The sequence below is a fragment of the Poecilia reticulata genome, chromosome 2 (genome assembly GCF_904066995.2).
Source record: "Poecilia reticulata chromosome 2, P_reticulata-male-v2, whole genome shotgun sequence".
Classification (NCBI taxonomy): Eukaryota; Metazoa; Chordata; class Actinopteri; order Cyprinodontiformes; family Poeciliidae; genus Poecilia; species Poecilia reticulata.
The window spans coordinates 32,955,430-32,977,385 of NC_088831.1; the positions used below are offsets into that span (position 1 = coordinate 32,955,430).

Genomic DNA, 21,956 nt, shown 5'->3' on the forward strand with positions numbered 1-21,956 from the left:
TTACTATAAATATATTTCTCAAATGGAACCTCATTTTCTTTTTTTTTTTACACTAGGAATACATACAACATTACAATATTATAATAAACATTACACATGCCATAAAAAGTACTTTAATAAATCAATCACTTTTACACTTCAGAAGCACTTATGATTATACACAACTTTATGATTATACAAAACTCCAACTTTTTAGCTCTGTCATCAGTAGTGATGCCCTTTGCAGTCGTGAAAAAAGCTGTATGAAAGAACCTCAATTTATTGTGGAAACTAATTGCCCTGCTTAACTAAATTATCAATTGTGAGTGATAAACTATATTTTTGTCTAATTGTCACAAGCCACACCCGGGCCAGCTGTAAAATCAAGAAAATAAATGAAACCTGTCAGACAATATCAAGTAGACTGAAAGATCTCAAAGAAGAACACATCACTTCCTGATCTAAAGAAATTCAAAAATAGATCAGAACCAAAGACAGTCTGGAGATGGTCTGAGTTCTGTCTAACGTTTTGGGGCTCCACAGTGGTGAGAACGTAGAGCAGTTATCAACCTTTCCTGGAGCTGCTCGGTGGTAGTTGTTGTCACAAAGATTGAGCCATAAACATCGCAGTGTAGGGGTCAATAACTTTTTCACAAAGGATTGTTTTGAATAATTATAATCACAAAAATGGTTTATTTGGGTATTCTTCTTGTTTCGCCTCAGCTGAAACACTGAGTTCCTTTAAATCGAGTCTTAAAAACCACCTCTTTACCTTTGATCACTAGCAAGTGAAACATTAGACAACATGCTTGATATGTAACTGCTTGATGATTTTGATGATGACATTTGGCAAAAAGTAATTGCTTGTTTTATAAATGATGCCTGTATGATGCCACACTAATGTAAAACAGTTTGAATTACATTAATCTGGAATGTGAAATATAGAAATAAACTTGACTAGAATAGAAAAAAGTGAGACTGAAGAATGAAGAAAATGAGAGTGGTGAATAATATAAAAATAATAATAACCAAAATGTTATGATTATATCACTGAAAAGGTTTTTAGACAACAGTTGTAAATTACCCTAAATTTATGACACAAAAAAACACTAATTTATGGCAGTAATATCCGATAAAGAAGTAAACATTTGTGGCTCATTAAGAGGTCAGTGGTTAAGTTTTTGAATAATATTTGATAAAACTTTGTTTAAATCCACAAATGAACCCCTGACATGATGCGTAGTGGTAACAATAATATGCTCATGGGAAAAAAAATGTTTTAATATCTTTTCAAGCCATATTTATTTTTTTAATTCTTTATTCTATCTGAATTAATACTGACCTAAACGCATTTTGATAAATCAAAAACTCCACTCTGAACGTACGACACTGTGCAGTATAATTTAATAACATACACCTAGTTTCTCTAATATGTCTGGTCCCAGCAGAATGATACAGCATAAATACTGCATGGCCTGAGCTGCAGGGCCACGCTATGTGTCAGATCATACTCAGCCAGGATAAAACTTTAATAAAACTGCAATACATCCCCATCATGCATCTCTAGGACGCGCCTGCTTCGCTAATTACCATCCTCTCACATCTCCATATGCTGCATTTCCTCTGAAGTGGTCCGTTACAACTGTTATAACACTAAAGGAGCTCCGTGTGCGCCACTTTATTATCAACTGTGTCAAATAAACGATTGAATTTTAAAATGAGCGTATAGAGGAGTTTTACTCGCGCCATCACTAGTCTCGTGGAAATGAAATTCTGTAACTCCAAAGGGACCCTGAAAAGCAAATGATTGTGCCCTCCGAGAACAGCAGCCAGTGGTGTTCAGGCACAAACACAAGGAATGGATTTTTTATTTATTTTTTTTTTTCTGATGAGAAAAAGAAATTGTACACAGCCAAGCACAGAACCCTGAAAAATCACATTTAAAATAAAAGGGAAAAAAATGGTTAGAATCGCACTGTGGGGTTCAAAAGTAAATTTTTTCCATTAAAATCTGAAACACTAATTTGTCCCTCTTTATTAATAGATGAAAATCACTCTCATTATTAGCTGCTTATTGTTATGTTTGCCTCAAAAATGAAAATCAATCAAATACGATAGTTTGCCCAGCTGAATTTGAGCAGTTAACACTCATGAAATGGCTCAATATTACCAATCAGATTTGTTGCAAAAGCACATAAAAAAATTTACAAAACACAACCTTCCTCTGTGTGCAGCAACATTTAGCGAAACAATCTCTGTCTCTGTTTGTCAGCAGTGCTGACCGTAGAACATGCTGTCGCCTACCTGTGGTCTCCACGATGCCTTCAAGTATCACCACGATTTCAAACTGCTCCGTTTGCATGGACCTTTGTGAGAGGTCGTAGAAGGGGCTTTTGGTGTCGATCACGTGGCAGATCGTGAGTGGCGAGACGAGGAAGAGCTGGTCAGCCCCAGTGCTGAAACCTACGTCCAGCTCCAGCTGATCCAGTGGAAGAAACTCGCCCTCAGGAGTCTGACGAGACTGAAGGAGAACGTAAACACCAGATGTTCAACATGAAGAAAGACAAGGAAAGATTTGTCTCACATAAATTGCAATAAAAGGAAATAAAATAGGTCAACATCTCAAGTGCAGATCCTAACTCGCTTAGTGTCTTGATTTAGTAAAAAATCCAAATAAGTTGGTTCTGAAAGCTAAAGCTCACGACAAGTCGGAGATGGGCCAAGACTGGAGTGGACTTCTAGCATATATAAAAAAACCTCCAATCTCAAAAATAGTCAACCACTTTATGCAAAAGCTATTTTATTAATCTTTGAATGAAAGTCATGTTTGCATTCAACAATTAATCATAGAGAAGTTGATAGTCACTACACAGAAAATAGAGGTGTGAACTGGTGCAATACCAAAGATCCTCCTCTGTGAAACGCATTAAAAATTGACAATTTTTACACCCAACTTTTCAGATACAAAATGAAGCTTGTTGCATAACATTTTGCACTGACAATCCATCACTTTGTACCCCGCTTGGGATGTTTTGTACCTATGTAATAACCAACACGGTCCAGAAATGTTGTGTTATGACTGAAAAGAAAAATGTTTAAACATAGTTATTTTGGTTTGATCAATCTGTCTGGACAAAATCTTTACCATCTTAAAATGACTATAACCTCAAAAATTTTTTACCTTCTTATGCTAACACAAATGTATTCTTTTTTAGCCCTTACGATGTTTGTATTGGAGTGCAATTTACAGAGAAGTCGATAAATATTTAAACAGGAAATTGATATAGGAGGCTATGATAATCAAACTGAAGGCACTTTAAGCCACCAGTCCTCAACTGCTTTAAGGACCATATTGCTGGTTTGTAGGAAAAGTGACAAGTTGGAGGAAGGGATTCACCTTTGGTAACCTTTTAAGAATGGTCAGACATAGTGGTGATGTTCCCAACAATAACAAAAATGTGAAGGGCCTGATGATAATCTCCTGTTTCCCTGCCAATGGCATATGTCAAGTGTCCCATCAGAAATAGACAAGTGGATCTGGTAAGTAAGGATAAAAATGAATAAAACAGCTTTTAGATCTTGGTCCCTCTAAATCTACTTGTTAGCCTCATAATTTTATATTCTGATCTCAATTTATACTAAATACAGAAGCTTTGTAATGTGAAGATTATACACTCACAGCATCAATTTGAGCTTGAATTTGATATCCAGTGAAAAAACTACATTCAGTCATTTACGCATTAGGTAATACTGTCTGAAACTCACTTTCTGTGCTAAACAAACACAAGTATAAATACATAAGGTTTTAAACTGCCTAAACATACTCCAAGTTAGAGTATTCTAAATTCCTCTAGAAATGTTCTAAGTGTACAATATTTTTCAACTATTATTGAAACTGTAACAAATATTAGTCATTGAAGATAAAGTTACAGAATTGTTTAGGATAATCCACACATGGGGATCATCTAATAAGAGAAACCATCACTAACAGCACATTGCAACTAATAATTCCTTTACACATTTTATAATCAGTGACGAATAAATGAGTCCAAGTTTAGCCTGTCTTTAAATCTCAGTTTACACGTGCCTCAATCTCAATTAAAAAATGCATTAACCTCTTTTGTTTTCAAAAACTGATTAATCTTTGATAAAGTTTTTTTTTTGTGTGTTTTGAGGAATGTCTGTATTTTAGATTCTGAGGTGACAAGGATTTTGCAGCAGATCAGAAACTGCAAGTCAGATGCCGCCTTGATTCTCATTAGAAACATGCGGCGAATGGAAAAATGTTCTTTGACTGTTGATACACTAAGCTCACAGCGTGAGTCTCTATTGAATTGACATCCAACAAAGCAATAGACATCTGGAGTTAAACTGTCAGGTGACTCTTTACTTCAGTTGCTCATTTACTTTCCCTTAAAGTTTTAAATGGTGTGGTACCCCTTCATTTAACGAAGGTCCTCCAGCCACATATTCCCAGAAGAGCTCTGAGATAATCTAGCAAGATGCTGAAAGTGCAGACTCGGTCAAAACTTTAAAACAAAAAAAGGGGGAGATTGGGCTTTTACAGTGACTAGATTCTTGAAAAAACCTGCAACATAATATTCGTACTGCAGGACTTTTTTTATGTTGGCTTTAATTCACGCTTACTATGGTCAATAAAACAGTTATTGGCTATAATAGCAGTGTAGCCAGGTGCCAAGTCAGCATCTCTATAAAGTTTACCAGCAGACAAAAGAGTAAATTGATTCACTTGCTGTGGCAACTTCTTTCTGGATTCCAGGAAATATGTATTTAGTGCCTCTACACTCTAACTCCAGACCCTAACTCCACTATTGTCCAAAAAGGCCTTTGAGCCACTAATTATATCATATATCAATTATATCATATCTGGTATTATTCACCCTTGATCAGCTAAATGCATCTTTTGTTGCTTCTGGTTCAAGAGCACCTTAATATAAAGAATGTATAAGTTTATGCTCTATGATTCTCGAACCTCTCCCTAAGACATTTGACTGGGCTTTGCTTTGTTTAAAAACAAAAAACCCTTAAGGCTGTGGTTAATTCTATGACTTGGACGCATTTATTCCATACTTTTTCCATCCACTAAGCATTCCGTTATGAAGCCAGCTTCTTTAGAAATGAGCTCAAGTATCGACTTTGGATTTTCCTTACCTATGAGTCATTATAATCAAACTCTCACTTTAAATACATCGCTATGCATGTAGTGGACCTATCGCTACGCTATACAAGCTTCACTTGTTGAAATCGTTTTTCTGATTTTTAATTTGTAATAAATCATTTTTTTTAAAGTTAATTCAGTTAAAAAAATAAAGTTAATATCTAAAAGATTTATAAAATACTTGATACATTTAAAGCACTTGTATATTCATTTTGATTGTTATAACTTGAAAAAAAAAGAAAAACAACTTCTAACTTGACAGCTGCAGCAGCTACTGAAACCTTCCATGAAAAGGGTGAAACACAAAAAGGTTATTGCTGAAGAAGCTGGCTGTTCACAAAGTGTTGATTGCTAGTATCCTAATGGGAAGTTTAGTGGAAGGCAAAAGTGTAGCAGGAAAAGATCAACAGGCCCTAGTGGAACATTGGAGGATTTTGAAGCCAGGCCCATTAATGTACAGTATACTTTTCATTGGTTCTATAATATTGTAATATATTTTCATTAAATGTAATCCATAGTCATCAAAATGAACAAAAATAACATTTATGTGTAAAGAATCTATAGATTTCTTTGTTTTTTTGTTTGTTTGTTTGTTCTTTTAATTGTTGAACTGTTAACTTTTCAATGCTAGTGATGATTGTCATTTGAAAGATGTACATCCAAATTTATGACCTAAAAACTTTCCCTGAATGGATCTTTAGGCCATTCTATATCGATTTCTTCCTTTTTATTTCCTCCCCCTCTGGTTCTTTCATTCTTTCGTTTCTCTTAATTGTGAAATCATGAACGTTTGACGTGAGATTGCAGCAAACTATGAAATGTCGCTCCTTATAAAAGTACCACCACTTACTTTGAGCAATTTGCAGCGGATCTGTGCAGAGACCATATGGCTGTTACGCAAGTTTCCCACCCTGAACATAAGAGTGAGTTTCCCATCACGCATGGAGATCGCCGCATGCTCGCTGAACATCAGCGTCTCTGCCCTCTTCTTGGGCTGAGACATCTTGATGAACATGCAGCCGATCAGGAACGCGTCGACGATCGATCCGAGGATGGACTGGAACAGAAACAGAATGATCCCCTCGGGGCATTTGTCTGTAATGTATCTGTAGCCGTAGCCTATGGTGGCCTCGGTCTCTATGAAGAACAGGAAGGCAGAGGGAAAGTTGTACACGTTGGCCACACACGGAGTGTACTTGTCGTTGTGCGCTTTGTTGAGGTCTCCTCTGATGTAGGCGATGAGCCACCACATGGAGGCCATGAAGAGCCAAGCCACCGTGTAGGTGAGGATGAAGATGAACAAATTCCAGCGCCATTTCAAGTCTACCAGCGTGGTGAACAAGTCCGAGAGGTACCTGCTGGTCTCACCGCCCAGGTTCCCATGCTGGACGTTGCAACGTCCGTTCTTGTCCACAAAGCGTTGCCTCTTCTTCTTTTTCTCTGGGGGAGGCTGATTGAATCCGGACCCGCTGGAGGAGGTGGTCACTACCTGATAATCGTCCCCAAATTTCTTTCGAAGTGCAGACATACTACGATGACAGAAAGAAATACCAAAGGATTCAGTGTTCTTCAAAAAAAAAAAAAAAAAAAAAGTCTGGTAGTTGCTGCAGCCGTGCGCAATGTCTCCTGTTTGGAAAAGTATGATGTCTTTACCCCTCCTGTTAGACTTCTACTGTCCTCTTTCTCCACACAGCACTGTTGCTACTCTCTATAGCCATGAAATCTTAATAATGCATGACTTGATAAGAAGCCATCAGAAATAAATAAATAAAAATTAAATAAATAGAGACTCTCAAGGATGAGGTATCCAAACGCGCCAGTCGCAGTCCAGGTTTTACAGCTTTATCAGTTACTGCGTCGTGAATCACTCATCTCTCTCCCCCTTGAAAGCTGAGGCTTTAACCGACTTGCTCAGGAGCCGCACTCGCAGTAAGTTTTCATTGGAAACTTAAATCCCCCCTCTCTCCCTGCGCTCTGTAAAACACAAATAATATAAACGTCTCTGCGTAATTATTCGATTCAATTAAACGAAACCTCCCTGCGCGCACTGGCGACTGCGTTGGAGATCATTCGGTTTCCCAGTCCTTTCCTTTGTGCTCTGCGCGCACATGAGATAAACTCCAGGCATAGGGTAAAAAAAAATATAGAGAGAGCTTGATGAGAAGAAGAAAAAGAGGAAGAAGAATAATATCACCGTCCCGCTGTCGTCATTTTTGGATGCTCGATCGCCAGGGCTCTTTTCCTGCAGCTTTTCCTTTCCTTCTTATGGGAACATCGACGGGTTTCTCATTGTTCCACTGATACAAAGATCCAACAGATGCTCCTTTTGGCTGCTTTCGTCCCTTTCTTTTGCTTCGATTTCTTTGCTCGGCTCCTGCGCACTTTTGCATATCCAGTGATGCGCCCACGGTTGCCTAGTGGTACCACATAGAGACACAGTTTGGAGGAAGGGAGAGAGAGGGATTGCCTCATTTAACAGTTTTATATATATATATATATATATATATATATAGCAAACATGTAAAATCCCACTGAAGCAGAATTGCTGAATGAACAGATCTCTGGCAGTTTGATATGTAATTATTTTTATTTTATTTTTTTACTTAAATAATCTTTTACATTATCTTGAAGGATAATCTTTTACACGTTAATTTCCAATGCCCTGCAAAAGTATGCACATCCCTTTAGCTTTTCCACAATTTGTTACTTCATTTAACCCTAACGTCACTGTGTTTTATTAGGATTAAATTTTTTAGACCACCATAAAAAAAAGCAGCAAATGTGGAAGGGAAGGGATAAAAAACAAAATAGTTTTTGAAAAGCAAATATGAAAAGTGTGGAGTCCATAAAACATGTTGAAAAATACGATTTAGTCTAATTGAACTGCTTAGTCTACATACAAAATGCTTATTATATTGAAAAACTAACACTGTACATCACACTGAAGGCACTATTAATACAATAAAACCATGGTGGTAGAAGCATCATGCTGGGGGGTATGCTTTTCTTGAATGGGGTGGGATGGCTGGCCAGAGCTAATCACAGGGCAACAATGAAGAAAATCGATTTAAAATGTGCAACAGATGGGAGATCTTCGTCAGCTGGATAACCACTCAGCAGAAACTACAGTGGGATGATTTAGATTAAAGCATGTGCATTATGTTTTATCTTTGCTGATTACTGTTTTTGCTCCTCCTTTAAGTCTTCCCCTCTCTGCCCAAAATATACTGAGGTGTAGTTCTAACTTGGAGTATGAATTCCTTTAAAAAAGTCACTGTAGCTCCTTATTTTCCTAATAAATACCTCCACAGTGAGCCAGTGCGAGTTATCGATCTTCCATTATTCAACAGGTTTCTCCACAAGTCACTGAAACCTGTTTACAGGTTATTCTTCTGGGTCACCTGTGTTAACATTCTCCAGTGACCCTGCTACTCTCCCAGAGGGGACTTCACTTTATTTTCCTGATATATCTACACATGTTCTGCAGGGAGGGTTTCTCACACTTAACACACACACACACACACTAAATAATGGCACTATTAGCTCCCAGGTGCACAAAAAAACCTGCAACTAGAATTACTCATCATATTACCAAGATTGTAACCACGGAGGAATACACCCACACTGCCCAGGCTCACACACTGTGTCAAACACAGAAGGACAGGAGGAACAAAACAGCACCTCCTCTACAATAAATAGCTGATCTATCTCTTCTTCCTCTTTGTTTTTGCTCTCTATTTATTTTTTGCTGCATTGTGCAGAGGTTGAAAACAGCACAATTAACACTTTGTCGAGAACCCCCTGATGGGTGCAGTAGGAAATTTGCATTAAAATCTAGTATTTATATCAGTTAAGTCATAAAGTGGATTTATTTAGTTCTTATTTGCATATTCAAAGTACAATTGGAAGAAAACAAAGCACATTTTGTTACAATTTTCTACATCTAAGTGTATCACCACCCGACAGAAAGGAAATTAAATGTTTACATATTTTATTCAAATAATTAAAGGAAGATTAAATGTTTAGATTATGTATTGATTTCCTTTAAGCAATTTCCTTTAAGCAATAATTTATTCATCTACTAATTGAATTATTATCATGAATTGTTTTATGGTAGACTCAAAATGCAGACAGGACAGCATGATAAAACTCTTTCAAAATTGTTGTGGCTTTTGATTTTGGTGTGCCAAAATCATAAGATTTTGGCACACCAAAGAGGCCATCCAGCTGCCTCTTTAAAAACTTTTTTTTTCTTTTTTCCTTTTTTCTTGTTTGTCATGATGTCCACCTCATCATTGTTATCTTTCATTTAAACAATTTATGTCCACTGCAGCTTGTTTATTTTCCAACCATTGCTGGATCCACTGTCTGAGCTCACCAGGATCAATATGCTGCTAAGTCAGGCTGGTTCCAGGCAAAAAAAAAAAAAAAAAGAAAAGAAAAGAAAAAACTACCTCCCTATTCACTTGCAGCTCCCCGCAGTTTATCACATCACATTTCTTGTCTAGTCTGAACCCAGCAAGCCTCACTGTATGAACGGTAGCTTCTAAAAACAGCGCTTTGGCCTGACATAACTGTTTCCAAATGAATGACTGCATGGCAGGACGGTGAGAAGTTGAGATGCCTCAGAGCGCTGTCTGTGCGGCTCTGTGATGCAGCCCTCTTGAGGGGAACAGACAGGAAATGATTTCCCTATCAGTCACTGGGCCATCATAATTGCCAGGTGAGCATTAGCTATCCCGCCTCTGCAAGACTCTGTGCTTTTATAATGAGCGCAGAGGGACACGGGTCATCTAATCTCTGCATGCTGGCCCTCATTAAGAGAAAGAGCCCATTTTTTATGTTTGCAGAGTGAAAACAAGGCTATTAGTTCAAACTGTCCAACAACCAGCCAACCAGCACTATGAGCAACACATTTTTAATTGCTGTATTTTCTAAATGTAGTCATAGAGACAAAAGGCTTTTTTAAAAAATGTTTTGTCAAAATTTCTTTTCTGCATAAATTTTTGACAAAAAAAAAAGTAAAGCAATAAACTTCATGAAACAGATGATTTAATGCATTGACTTGGCTTCAGTAAGTATTTCCTTATTGGGTCATTCGAAGCAAACGCTTCGGAAAAACAATGTTGAACTTGTTACATTTATTTGCTTTTTTTGAAAAATTAAAAACAACAAAAAACATCTAAATATGTTTACAGGCCATGTATTTATTGTGATTTACCAACCAGAATATGAAACTAAATCATTTTCATTGTTCACTTAGTTTCCTAACTCTTCAAATGAAGTTATCTGTGTGACAGCTATTTATTTTGAACTAAAGATTATTGAAAATGAAATGGCAACATTCTTTAAAATGTGAAAATAATAATGTACTTGCAGTTTAGATATTATTCCTACTTCGTTCCTACTTGTATCAGATTATAGAAAAAAAATATCTTTTCTGTCATTTAGAGTTCTTTCAACCCTTTGTAAAATTAATTTTTATAATTGACATATCTTTCTGTTTATTGAGTACTTTTAACAATAATGTTGAACTTTAAGTATTATCCAGGTTTAGCATGTTTTGCATCACACTTGATTCTTCAAGTGTTTATAATAATTTGTCATATATTTCCAAAAGAATAGAGATTGTATTCCTTGTGTGCGTGTGTGCGTGCGTGCGTGCGTGCGTGCGTGCGTGCGTACGTGCGTGCGTGTTTGCAGAAAGAGACTTCATTGATTAATACTTCAAGAATCAACTATTAACTTATTTTTTTGGACTGTAGGCACCGTAGACTAACAGCACTGTCCACCTATTGCTGCACACTGCTAGTCAGCTGTCTAACAAAGGGCAATTACACTTCTTTCTTGCTTCATTCAGTTACTCCAAAGAGCAGAAAGGCAAAAAGTATAATATTCTGAAAAACAAATGGAAACTAATCCTAAACTTTGCAGATGTTTATTTCACATTTCTGTTTCACTAAATTTATTAAAATAAAAATGTCAAATGCACTAAGGCTACTAAATAAACCATTTATTTTTGGGCATAAACAAAGCCCAATTATATGTTATTTATTTGTTTGAAAACTTTAAGTGGTAGTTGGTATTTTATTTTCACCATGGTAAAACATTTGCTGTTCAACACTCTGAGGAGCTGTCATTGCATTGTTGTTATAATGTGCTTGATGCATGAGAGGAGGCAGAGCTGCACTGACGGCAAGCCAGTCAGGCACAAACACTCTCAGGACGGATTCACCAAAGCTTCTGCTTCCACCCGCCATTACCAGAGCAGAGTCTCTGTATCATTTACAGAGCTCTTACGAAGGAAGATTTGAACCTCACATGATGCTGCAAGTCAAATACACCTTTTGTAATGACACAGCTTGCCAAATATTACATAAGTCTATGTGCCTGTATTTAGAGAAAAGACTAACCACATTCATGTAAATTTGCATAGAGAACACCTGTGGCAAAAAAGTGTAGGATTTTCAGAGGCCGGTGCTGTCTGCAATGTGTAGTTAGTGATAAATATTTACTTTGTCCTAGAAGGTATAAATAAATTTATTAAAATTAGGCAAGCTGGTGCACTGCTGATGTCACACAAACAGGGCAGGTCATCAGCCCTCTCTGTCCTGGTCCTTCTAAGTGGTCTCCCAGTTTTTCTGCTGGGGACTCGGTTCTGGGTCTGACCTGCAGTGTGGGAGATAATGAATAGGCTGGGTCAGGGTCTCATCGGTGCTCTACATCTCACCCTATGCTTCTTTAGCCTGGGATCTGCTGCTCCCATGCTTTGACATGGGAGCAGCAGAATTGTTTTATTGGGAGTTTTTTTTTTAATGCACAACATCTAATTTTTCTGTATGCATGTGTGTATGTGTGTGTGTGTGTGTGTGTGTGGGGGGGTGTGGGTGTGTGTTTGTGCATGTGTGTGCGTGTGTGGGTGTGTGTGGGGGGGGGGGGGGTGCGTGTGTGTGTGCGTGTATACAGAAGCTTCATTTGAATAAGTATAAAAGGTACTTAAGTTCATCTAGTATAACTTTGTATTTTTCTTATAAAATTACAAAGTTCATTATGGTTTACTGTCAAAAACAAACAATTGCAAGCAAAAAGTGTAATTTCGTTAGCAAGTTCTGAGTAAATCTAACATAATGAAGTTGCTTGTCACCAGTAGCTCAGATTTGAACCTAACACATGGACTATGAGAATGCAGACCCTCACAATTATGTTTAAACAGGCAGACACGATTACAGAGAATCGACTAATATTGTACCCATTAGATTACATATTAGACCAACCATGTTCAGCTTAGTATCACCCATAGCCACAGAGATGTCAGCAAAAATACAAGGCATTGTGCACAAACCAAGATATGACCACCAACAAAGAGTCCGTCGAAAGCTTTGTTTGAATCACTATCCAACAGCAGCACTCCTTTAATCCCGCAGGGCGCACAGGCTTTGTCAGTGACAGCCCCGAACAAGAGAGAGGTTAAGGTCCAGGCTTGTTCTTGTCACACACGAGAAGGTAGCTGATGTACAACACTGTGCACCAAATTGGAAAATATGCAGATTAGTTCTCATCTATAATTGGGAGGGTTTTTTTGTGGGTTTTTTTTAGTGCAGAACATTTTGCAGAACAGACAATTTCAGAAAGTGGAACTTCCTATTTTATAACACATCTTCGGACATAGCTAACATACCGTTTCCTGCATCATTTTAAAAAGCTTTGATGATCCTCTGCAACCCGTTTCTTAAAAGGATCAAATCTGATGCGCACTCAGTCGTAGAATGTGTGCAAACACTGTTCTTATAGTCTTACAAAGTTTTCAGTTGGATTTAGGTCTACTCTAGACTTTGACTGGACTATTCTAACACAAGGACATGCTTTTCATCAAAACCCTTCAATTGTAGCACTGGTTGTATGATTAGGATGAATGTCAGCTGGAAGTTGAGCATAATCGTTTTCTTTCATGCTGTGGTTATAAAGGTATGACCACAGCATGATGCCCCCACCTCTCTGCTTCAACATGAGGATGGAGATCAGAAACATGAGGATGGAGATCAGGGTTATGCACAGATAACAATACAAGGCCACGTCAAAAAAAATTATTGTTTTCTTTTCTTGGTGTTCTACCTCTGATGAAATGCGCACAGAAGCCCCTTTCTGCATCACTAAATAAAATGTGTGTCAACTGATCAGAGGCCTTTTGATGATCTTCTGTAACCCAGTTCTTAAAAATAGCCTAGTTAAAACTCGAAGGGCGGGAGGAGATGGGATTGATTTATTAATCCAATCAGACCGATGTGGGACACTAGATGCTTTTGACCCCTTCTCCAAATCAACTAAAACAGCACTTGAGGTATTTCTCCACGAAGATCAGACAATCTGATCTAATTTCTCATCTTCCCCAATAATCTTGGCAATCAGAGATGGAGCAGGAAGAACAAAAAAAAAAAAACAGCCTCAGCTTTGATCTCGACTTCGATTGATTTGCTCCTCTACGGCCTCCCTGCAAATGTGTGGCTTCCTCGCTAAAAATTCTCTGTATTCTCATTTTACAGCTGGTATATCGATTTTTGTATTTTTTCAAACAATTCTGTTCACATTAAAAACACATGGTGTGAGTTTCCCTTTTTCCCCTAAACAAGATCTGAGAAATGATCAGCAGACCCAAAGGGCTCTCCTTTGTGATGTGAAAAGGAAAAAAAGCATGTGGATGATAGGGCAGATCAGATTTAAACTGGGTCGAAATATGCAGCTTTCAAGTGATGAATGTAATTGTCAACATCTTGTGGTAATCAACTCAAATTACAGCTAATTAGGACGGAAAATGACAATGGTGTGTCTTAGAAACGTATAGCTATCAGCTATACTTCCCTATCATTCAGAACAATAAACTCAGTCGTTAATTTGGAGCATTATGTTGTGATATCATATTTCTTTTTTTTTTCTTTTTTTTTCCAGTTCAAGAAAGATCCTATTAGAGGCTCTACAAGTCAAAAATAGCAGCTGACCTGGAGTGTTTTGTAGAGCAGCTTCTGAAGATTGATGATTGATTAGTGCACAATTACTGCTGAAAGCAGCAGGACTTCTCCTTCTAATCGCTGCTTTTGTCACAAAAAGAAGATTATCACACAGGAGATGCTACTTAGAGCCACTTCCTCCCTGAAAATCAATAACAAGAAAAAATACCCAAGAGACCATGAACATACATCTGATATATCTCAGTTAAATCTCCGGGCTGGCTTTGCACGTAAACAGACAGGTGCTGTGCATTTTTGTCCGTGTGTGGGGGTGTTTGTGTGCCTCCTGTGGCTGTGGACCTGACCGCATTGGAGATACTGTCCTGATACCATGTCTAATTAAAGCTGCTTTTCAATGCTGGCGCTTTGGAACCTCAGGTCCCCTCAACAATTAAAGTGCAGGATTTCTCTTATGGTCTTGAGTAGAAGAGAAGAAACACGTTAAAAGGTTTGATTATCTCCCGACTTTCTCCTCGGCTCTAACCAAAAAAAAAAAAAAAAAAGAAAGAAAATATATGTATGTATATATATATATATATATACATACATATATTTTCTTTTTTTTTTTTTTTTTTCCAATTCCAATTCAGTCCAGACGTGTAGTTCTATTCAGATCAAGATGTACGCAGTCCACTTCATTATAAACGGAGTAAAAAACACAATCAAAATTTGACAACGGGGTCAGAACAACTTCTTAACTGTAGCTCTTGGGGAGGGTTCCCAGTCTGCAACTGTCAGTACCTTCAAGAAAGGGAAAGTGTTAAATTGACAACTAGGTCATGGGGAGTCAAGGCCCACTGATGCAGAAAAGGCATGATCACAGAAATATAAAGAGCAATTTAAAAAGCAAGAAAATTCTGGCTTCATCATGCTGCGAGTGAGACTTTCAGCAGATAACAGAAACATTTTTTACCCTCTTGTACTTTCAAATCATGTCTGTCATGGAGATTTAGAGATGGTGGCAGACCTTTGGAAATCTTAGAGTTAATGATAACGATCTACATTAGCAAATGGACTAGCAAACAGCACTGTGACTGCTGTTTTAGGGTTATGGTTAGTGACCTGTCAGCGTTTTTCACGAGTTTCAAATGTAAATCTTTAAATTAATTTGCCTCTGTTTTAAAATAACACTGTTTTTTCAGAATTTACTTTTCCATCTCAGACTGGTGCCATTCTGCCTCTGCTTTTAATATAAAGTCCAATGATGGATGCCACAGACAGTTAAAAAATACAACTCCTGCAGCATTGTCTTGTCGCTGCCGCATAGCCACGTGCTGAATGTATCTTGTCAAGTTTAACCTCTGACCCATTCAGTCACTCCTGAAGCCTGCTTTGTAACAGAAATAGTTCTCCTGACAAAAAAATTTTAAAATCCTTGACATCTTGTTCTTCACAGCCACAATTATGCTCCACAGTTTTACGTAACATGTTTGACAAACTGGAACTTTCAGTATCCTGTTATTGTGTCCTGATATAACTTTTTTTTTTGGTGTGCTACGTGTGTAGATTTGCTATTTTAGTAGCATGAAAAATGACAAACAGGGAAGGAGAATGATTCTGCATTTTGTAGAACTTAGACATAGTCCTATAGTTTCTCAGCTGACAATAAGCTTGGAGAGAAAGGACTAGAGATAACAGTGTCTCACCTGTGCAAAATGAGAGATTTTGGGGGGGGGGGAAGCAAAACACAATGGTCTCTATACACATTCATGCTTTTATATTTCCTGAACTTCAATGACTCCATGCTTTCAATAACTGGGAATTATGCGGCCTTGAGCACGCTCTGCCTTCAAGAGCCAAAGTGTCCCTCAGCCAGCCACTGATAAGGCTTCCATTAGGACTGGTATTCAAAGCCATCGCACCCCTTAATGCACTCCTTTGGCCTGGCCACAATACCACAGTATCTTATCCTCACAGGACCGGTTAACGAGCCTGTGTTTGGTCTCCAACAGGTGTGAGAGTGTCTGAAACCTCAGTCGGACCCCAAAGGGTCCCTGCTGAGAAAGTGGTGGATCACTGGTGTGTTGTCAACTCTTCAGGAGCCGTTAATGGCTTTACTGAGATCACCTTGGAGAGGTTCACTGAATATCATTGAACATGCAAAAAAGGGGAATGATTAAAGATGTAAATGGCATAGAAAAAATCTATCTCCCTTTTATATTCAAACAGTTTCTTTCTGAACAGAAACTTTAGTGTGCATTGGTATTGTCCAATTTTACTCTGAAGCTCTGAATAAAATCCAGAGCAAGCAGCTGACTGCAGAAATCCCCCCTGCGGGTCTGAGGGGAGATTTCTGGTGTTAAAGCCACCTGGTGTGATGCATGGGTCAATGCTGCACTGTTGGTGTTATAAAGATGAATGTTAAGGTCACATCCTCAGTTACATCATGATTTTATCTTGTCTGTTGCTCTTTTTTTCCTTTCCTTTCAGAAACTCCTGTAGACAGAAATGAACATCTTTTTGGCAAGGTGGAAGATTTTGTTACAATCTCTTGCAAAGAAGGGCCTGCATAGATTTGGCCTGATACTTAAAGTTGTTCATGACTTCATCATCTGTCAGGAAAAGTCAAGTACCCTCCTCCTGATGGGCAGCTTTGTTCAGATCATGGGAAGTGAAGAATTACTGGCAACCTTTATTTAAAATTTCTTACAAACCAATGAGTAGCTTTGGTTAAAGCATGTAAATAATCAAATGTTATAAAAATCCGCTTTCCCTCGAATTAAAAGGAGGTGTAAACTCAGAATTATGTTTCATCAATGTTACAAGGACAACGTTTTCAGATGATTCATCTACGTCTCATTTTTTATAGATCACAAAACCCTGACGTTTTAAGAGATTTTTACACTTTTGAGAACCACCACAACTTGTGACCAAAACCTGACATTGTTCACTTGAAGTAAACAAGCTACTAGGCATATGTTCAACACATCTGTCTCCTATTGGCAGAGTTATGTCGAGCAAGAAGCAACTGACTACAGATTACGCATTTGGGGGTGGGGGGGGGACCTTCAATATTATTGTTACCAAACAGTCCAAATGTCTTTTTTGTTTTGTGAACTTCTGTAACGTAAATGTGCTGACCTAATACAAGCACAAACGGCTTTACGGCACGATGAGTGTAAAGGTGGAACAAAAGAATAATACAGGCTCTTTAAAATAATGATGAGCTCTGCAATATTCAAACCGCTCAGTGCCCACTCTGCCTCTTTTCTCAGCCCTGTTCAGGGAGAGTAATTTCCCCCCCCTTTCAGAGTTTAACAAAGCAAGAGTCCTCTGAAAGGTCAAGCCTTTTTAGCTAAAACGTGCACAGAAGAATGAGTCATGTCAGGAGTTCTTTCGTTAGCTGACAACCACAAGCTCCTTATACACACTGGACAAAAGGAGAATGTAACATCCATCGCAAACTACTCCTTTCTTTTATTGTAAAATACGGTCCAAAATTTACCAAAGACACCACATGAAGCCTGGCGATGAGATGTGCAGGGGTCTCCAAAGCCCACTGTAAATTCAGAGAACTTAAGGAAAATGTTGTATTCACATTTTTAATTTTAACAAAAACAAAGGCAAAACATACAGTTATCACTTTGCAGTCTGCATAATGAAACAAACATTACATTTCTGTGTTACTCTGTGCACTTTATCGGAAAGACAGTCGATTAACATGTAATACAAAAGAGGTGATCAAAACGTACTCTGAATGCCAAGTAAGGATTCTGTGAAGATTTCAAGTAGCTACAACAGTTACTTCCTCCTGTGTTCTTACCTGAGGTCCTTAAAGTAATTTAAGATTTATCTTTGGGGTAGTTATAGTGTCTTGCAAAAGTATTAACATTAACTTTTTTTTCCAAGCTTCACATGGCGCATCGATCCATCTATCGTCTCTAACTTCATATCTTAAAGCTGCAAGTCTTTTTGTTTACATCTACACCTAATATGCACATATAAATTCTAATTCTGTTTTTTTTTTTTTTTTGCAAATTTGCTCAAATACAGTCAAAGTTGATCAATATAATCTGTGAACATTAATTTTCTCAGTACAGGCCCTCAACCAAATTTAGGATTAGGCAATCCAACACATAAATGTGCTTTGATCTTTTGCAAGACACTGTATCAAAACACAGCCTAATTATGAAACCGATATTCCAAAACCAGTATTTCAGTACCTGTTTTTTTTTTCTTTTTCAAAATCTTTCAATCACCTTTTAAACAGATGGGTGTTCAAACTTACAAGATCATAGAAAAATAACCGGTTCTTTATTTACAACATCAACAGTGATACAAACAAGTTCACAGCCTTATGTACAACATCCGTTTTCGTAATCCAGCACAGCGGTGCAATCAAAAGTCCCTCTCACATTTCTATGGGCATCAGATGAATATGACACTGTAGCAGATGCCTGCTGAAGTGAAAGAAATGAATGCGTCCGTGAACCTGTTCGAGATATGGCTGGGTTTTTTTTTCATATATGAATGCGCTTCTGATTTTATCTGTGACAACATGGCAACAGAAAGACGTTTGAACAACAAGCTATGTGTCTGAAGGCACATATTATACAACCCTGCTCCAGGACAGTTTGGTTTCTTCATCTCCCTTCTGACAATGAGAGAAATCCTTTAAAAACATTCCAGTCAACATTCCTGGTTTTAGGAAAGAACTATGATCCCATTTCACTTTCTCCTATTAATTAAAAAAATGCTTCAAAACAATTCTTTCAATTCCTACAACAATAATACATATATAAAAAAAAAATACGGGCATTTTTTTCATACAAAGCTTGACATCCTTCATAATCAACACAAAAGCAAGAGAAAATATTTGAGGTATTTTAAAGAACAAAAATTGTACCTTCTTTTTACACGACAAAAGACCCAATTAAATCAGTTTTGAGCTACAACAGTATGGCATTGCAAGCGTGTCAACGGAAACGAAAATGAATTTTTGTTCCTTGAAACAGACTTTTTTTACTAGAGCGCTGCTGATCGTGGTGCTTGATTGGTACCCAATTTAGGCCATAAATGACCTTAGTTAGAGTTATGGTCAAATTTACAGGGTCTGCTTTGGAGTGAGAATCTTAAAAGGCAAATACATTTTAGAGCCAGAAAACCATAAATTGTTGTAAGTATAAAGCATAACTAAATCTCAATTGGCATCTTATTGTTTTTCAAAGCAGATAAGTACCATTACATTAAACCTACAAATGGCATGAAGTTTTGTTTTAAACTTTATTTTATAAGCATATGCTTGTGGTCTGTAAAGCGTTTTCTATTGGTCTGACAGGCATCTGCAATAAGAAAATTGAACCCCAAAAATCTGGTCATTCACATTTATTTAATGATTTAACAAGGGGCACAATTGTGCCTTCACTCGCTGTTTTTTATGATGCATAATGTATTTCATGGCTACAAATTCAGGTGTCAACATGTGATCATGGGTCTCCAGTTTCTGACACGAAGCTTGTTAGCTCTGCATGATGCCCCTTCTGAAATGAGCACAAAGTTTACAGCAGTGTCCTGTCAAACAAGAGGGGAGCAAAAAAAATGAAAAAATAAATTGCATCAGTGTCAGAGAGGGTATGTTGTACAGCAGTTTGACAGCATGCCTCCCACAGAGTTGATGCTGACCCTCTGATGGCAGCAGCTGCTGTGATGGGAAACACCCACAGCTCCCAAAATATATGCCTCTTTGTTTTTGAGAAAAGTGATAAATGCAACCACTAGCTCCTGTTTTATTATAAAGCCAAGGTGAGCAGAAATAAAATGTTACCTCATGCTTTGTGACCACACTTTCTAACTGAATTCATCTTAGAAATCCTAGGGTAAACCTATTTATTTTTTTATCTGAGCAAAGCAGATAGCGATGATAAATATAGATGAGCAGCGAACCAGCTGTGCTGATAAATCTGATGAACTCGCTAACATTGCCGAGCATGTTTGGAGATTTCAATATTTTACCAACTCTTCTGTTTACGCGTTTGACCTCCAGCAGAGAAGTTTTTTTTTTTTTTACAAGCAAATGCGTGTTCTTCATGCTCAGACCCCATGCATGGTCCTCCCAGCCTGGACGCAGCCTAGAGCTACGCCTCATTGTGTGGTCGGAAAGGCAGGTGCTGCCGTGCATAAACCTGAGGCCCCGCCTCAACAGGATACGAATCCATAGAGGAAGCTAATCCTCTGCTGCGTCTCTGCGACTGGTGGCCAGGCAGCTACAGGAGGAAGCATATGTTGTGTGTTAACAGCCACCTGGTGAGGGTGTGAATGGCACCCTCACCAGTCGGGTAAGGAAAAGGAGGAGGAGGAGGAGGGAATGCCGAGGTGAAGGATCAGATGCTCAGGGTCATGTTACGGAGCAGCCACTGCTGGGAGCGGCTGCCGCTGCAGTCTCTCAGGGTGGGGACCATCTTGTCCTCCTCGGACGGCATGTCCAAGCACTGGTTGCTATTCACGTGGAGCAGCGTCAGTTGCTGAGAAGAGAGCAAACACAGGTGATTACCGCTGTGGCTGGACAAATTCCTTCCAACTGTAATTTTTTTTTAACTGTAAACACAAACCCATTTAGGCGGAAAAAGGTGAGAGGAATGCTTTTGAAAGTCAGAACGCGCATTTCGGTCATAGAAACCGAGGCTCCTGTAGGAGGAATCGATGGTTGTTTCCATTTAGCGTGAAAGGCAGAAAACCCAAAATACACCCGGTGAAGTTTCTTTTCGTATGGAGCTTCAAAAATAATTTGTCACATTACAAAACACAAAAGCTGAAGTATTTTATAGAGACTGAAAACTGCATTTCTTTTCAGGCACCCTGGATTGTTGGTAGAACCAGGAATCAGTGCAATTTTAGATGCAAATCCTTTGCTACCAGCTTTGCTCATCCAGAGACTAAATCTTCTTAATATTCTTTGTTGCAAAAACAGCTCAAACTCAGTCAGATTGGATGGAGTGTGTTTGTGAATATCAATTTTGAGATCTTGCCACAGATTCTCAATTAGATGGTACATTTGCATTTGCACAATGCTCTTTTCATCTGTAGAAATGGAATAGTCCACTGGATTTTATTTGAGAGCATCCAAGAAAAATTAATTGAAAAAAAACCCCACACTTTTAAGATTTTTAGTATTTTTAAAATACACATAATTTTCCTTCCACTGTATAATTCTATACTACACTGTAGGCATCTATCACATAAAATTCCCATGTAAATAATAGAAACACACTGAATATTATAGATGCAACATGATAAACATGTGAATAGGTTCAAGGGTGTATTGCCTTTACAATATCTAGTATTTAAAATCATTGGATTGGGGTTAATATATTTTTAGTATATTTATTTAACAATAGCACAGCCAAATACAAACGTATAAAAGCAAGACCTCGTTCCAAAAAGTACAAACAAATAGGCTATGCCTGTGTATTTTGATAACATTGACCTCAAAACAAAAAGGAGAATTCAGAGGCCACGTCATACATCACAGCCCAGCCGTGGCATTGTCTACAAAATAAATTGGCCTTGACACAAGTTGTTTCAGGATCTGTCAGATTGAGATCAGTTGACAATGACTGATTAACAGGTCTGCTTCATGAAAGACGTCTCTGGAAAATTAATGACGTCTGAATTCCATTAAGTAGCTTCTGGATTCGTGCGCGCCGGCTCGCTGTCACAGCTGTGATTTTACTGAGGCGCCAGAATAGAACAGGGCCTTCCTTCATCAGTGTAATTATTGTGTTTCTCTCCTGCCGTTTGTCCCCCTCTCACCTGTCAGCCCCTGTCTCTCCGCTGCTCTGTCAAGTTAGCTAGAGAAG

General features: G+C 38.1%; 2 protein-coding genes across 5 annotated transcripts in view; both read right to left on the reverse strand.

Moving 5' to 3' along the window:
- The window catches only part of kcnj3a (potassium inwardly rectifying channel subfamily J member 3a), a 42,381-nt gene extending 34,784 nt beyond the window's left edge, over nt 1-7,597 (reverse strand). The window contains exons 1-2 of the mRNA XM_008403978.3: nt 6,009-7,597; nt 2,284-2,500 (exon numbers count right to left, since the gene is read on the reverse strand). Of these exons, the coding sequence (XP_008402200.2) occupies nt 2,284-2,500; nt 6,009-6,686 (895 nt within the window). The 5' untranslated portion in view covers nt 6,687-7,597. The remainder of the gene's footprint in view (nt 1-2,283; nt 2,501-6,008) is intronic.
- A 10,515-nt stretch (nt 7,598-18,112) lies between these two features.
- The window catches only part of galnt13 (polypeptide N-acetylgalactosaminyltransferase 13), a 40,839-nt gene continuing 36,995 nt past the window's right edge, over nt 18,113-21,956 (reverse strand). For 3 of the 4 annotated variants that reach the window (XM_081603993.1, XM_008403977.3, XM_081603996.1), the window contains one exon: nt 20,531-20,621. Coding sequence is in view for 1 of the 4 variants with exons in the window: in XM_081603998.1 (XP_081460124.1) it covers nt 20,481-20,621 (141 nt within the window). In the remaining 3 variants the exon portion in view is untranslated. Of the gene's footprint in view, nt 20,622-21,956 lie in introns of all 4 variants that reach the window. The other variant, XM_081603998.1, reaches the window with a different exon arrangement.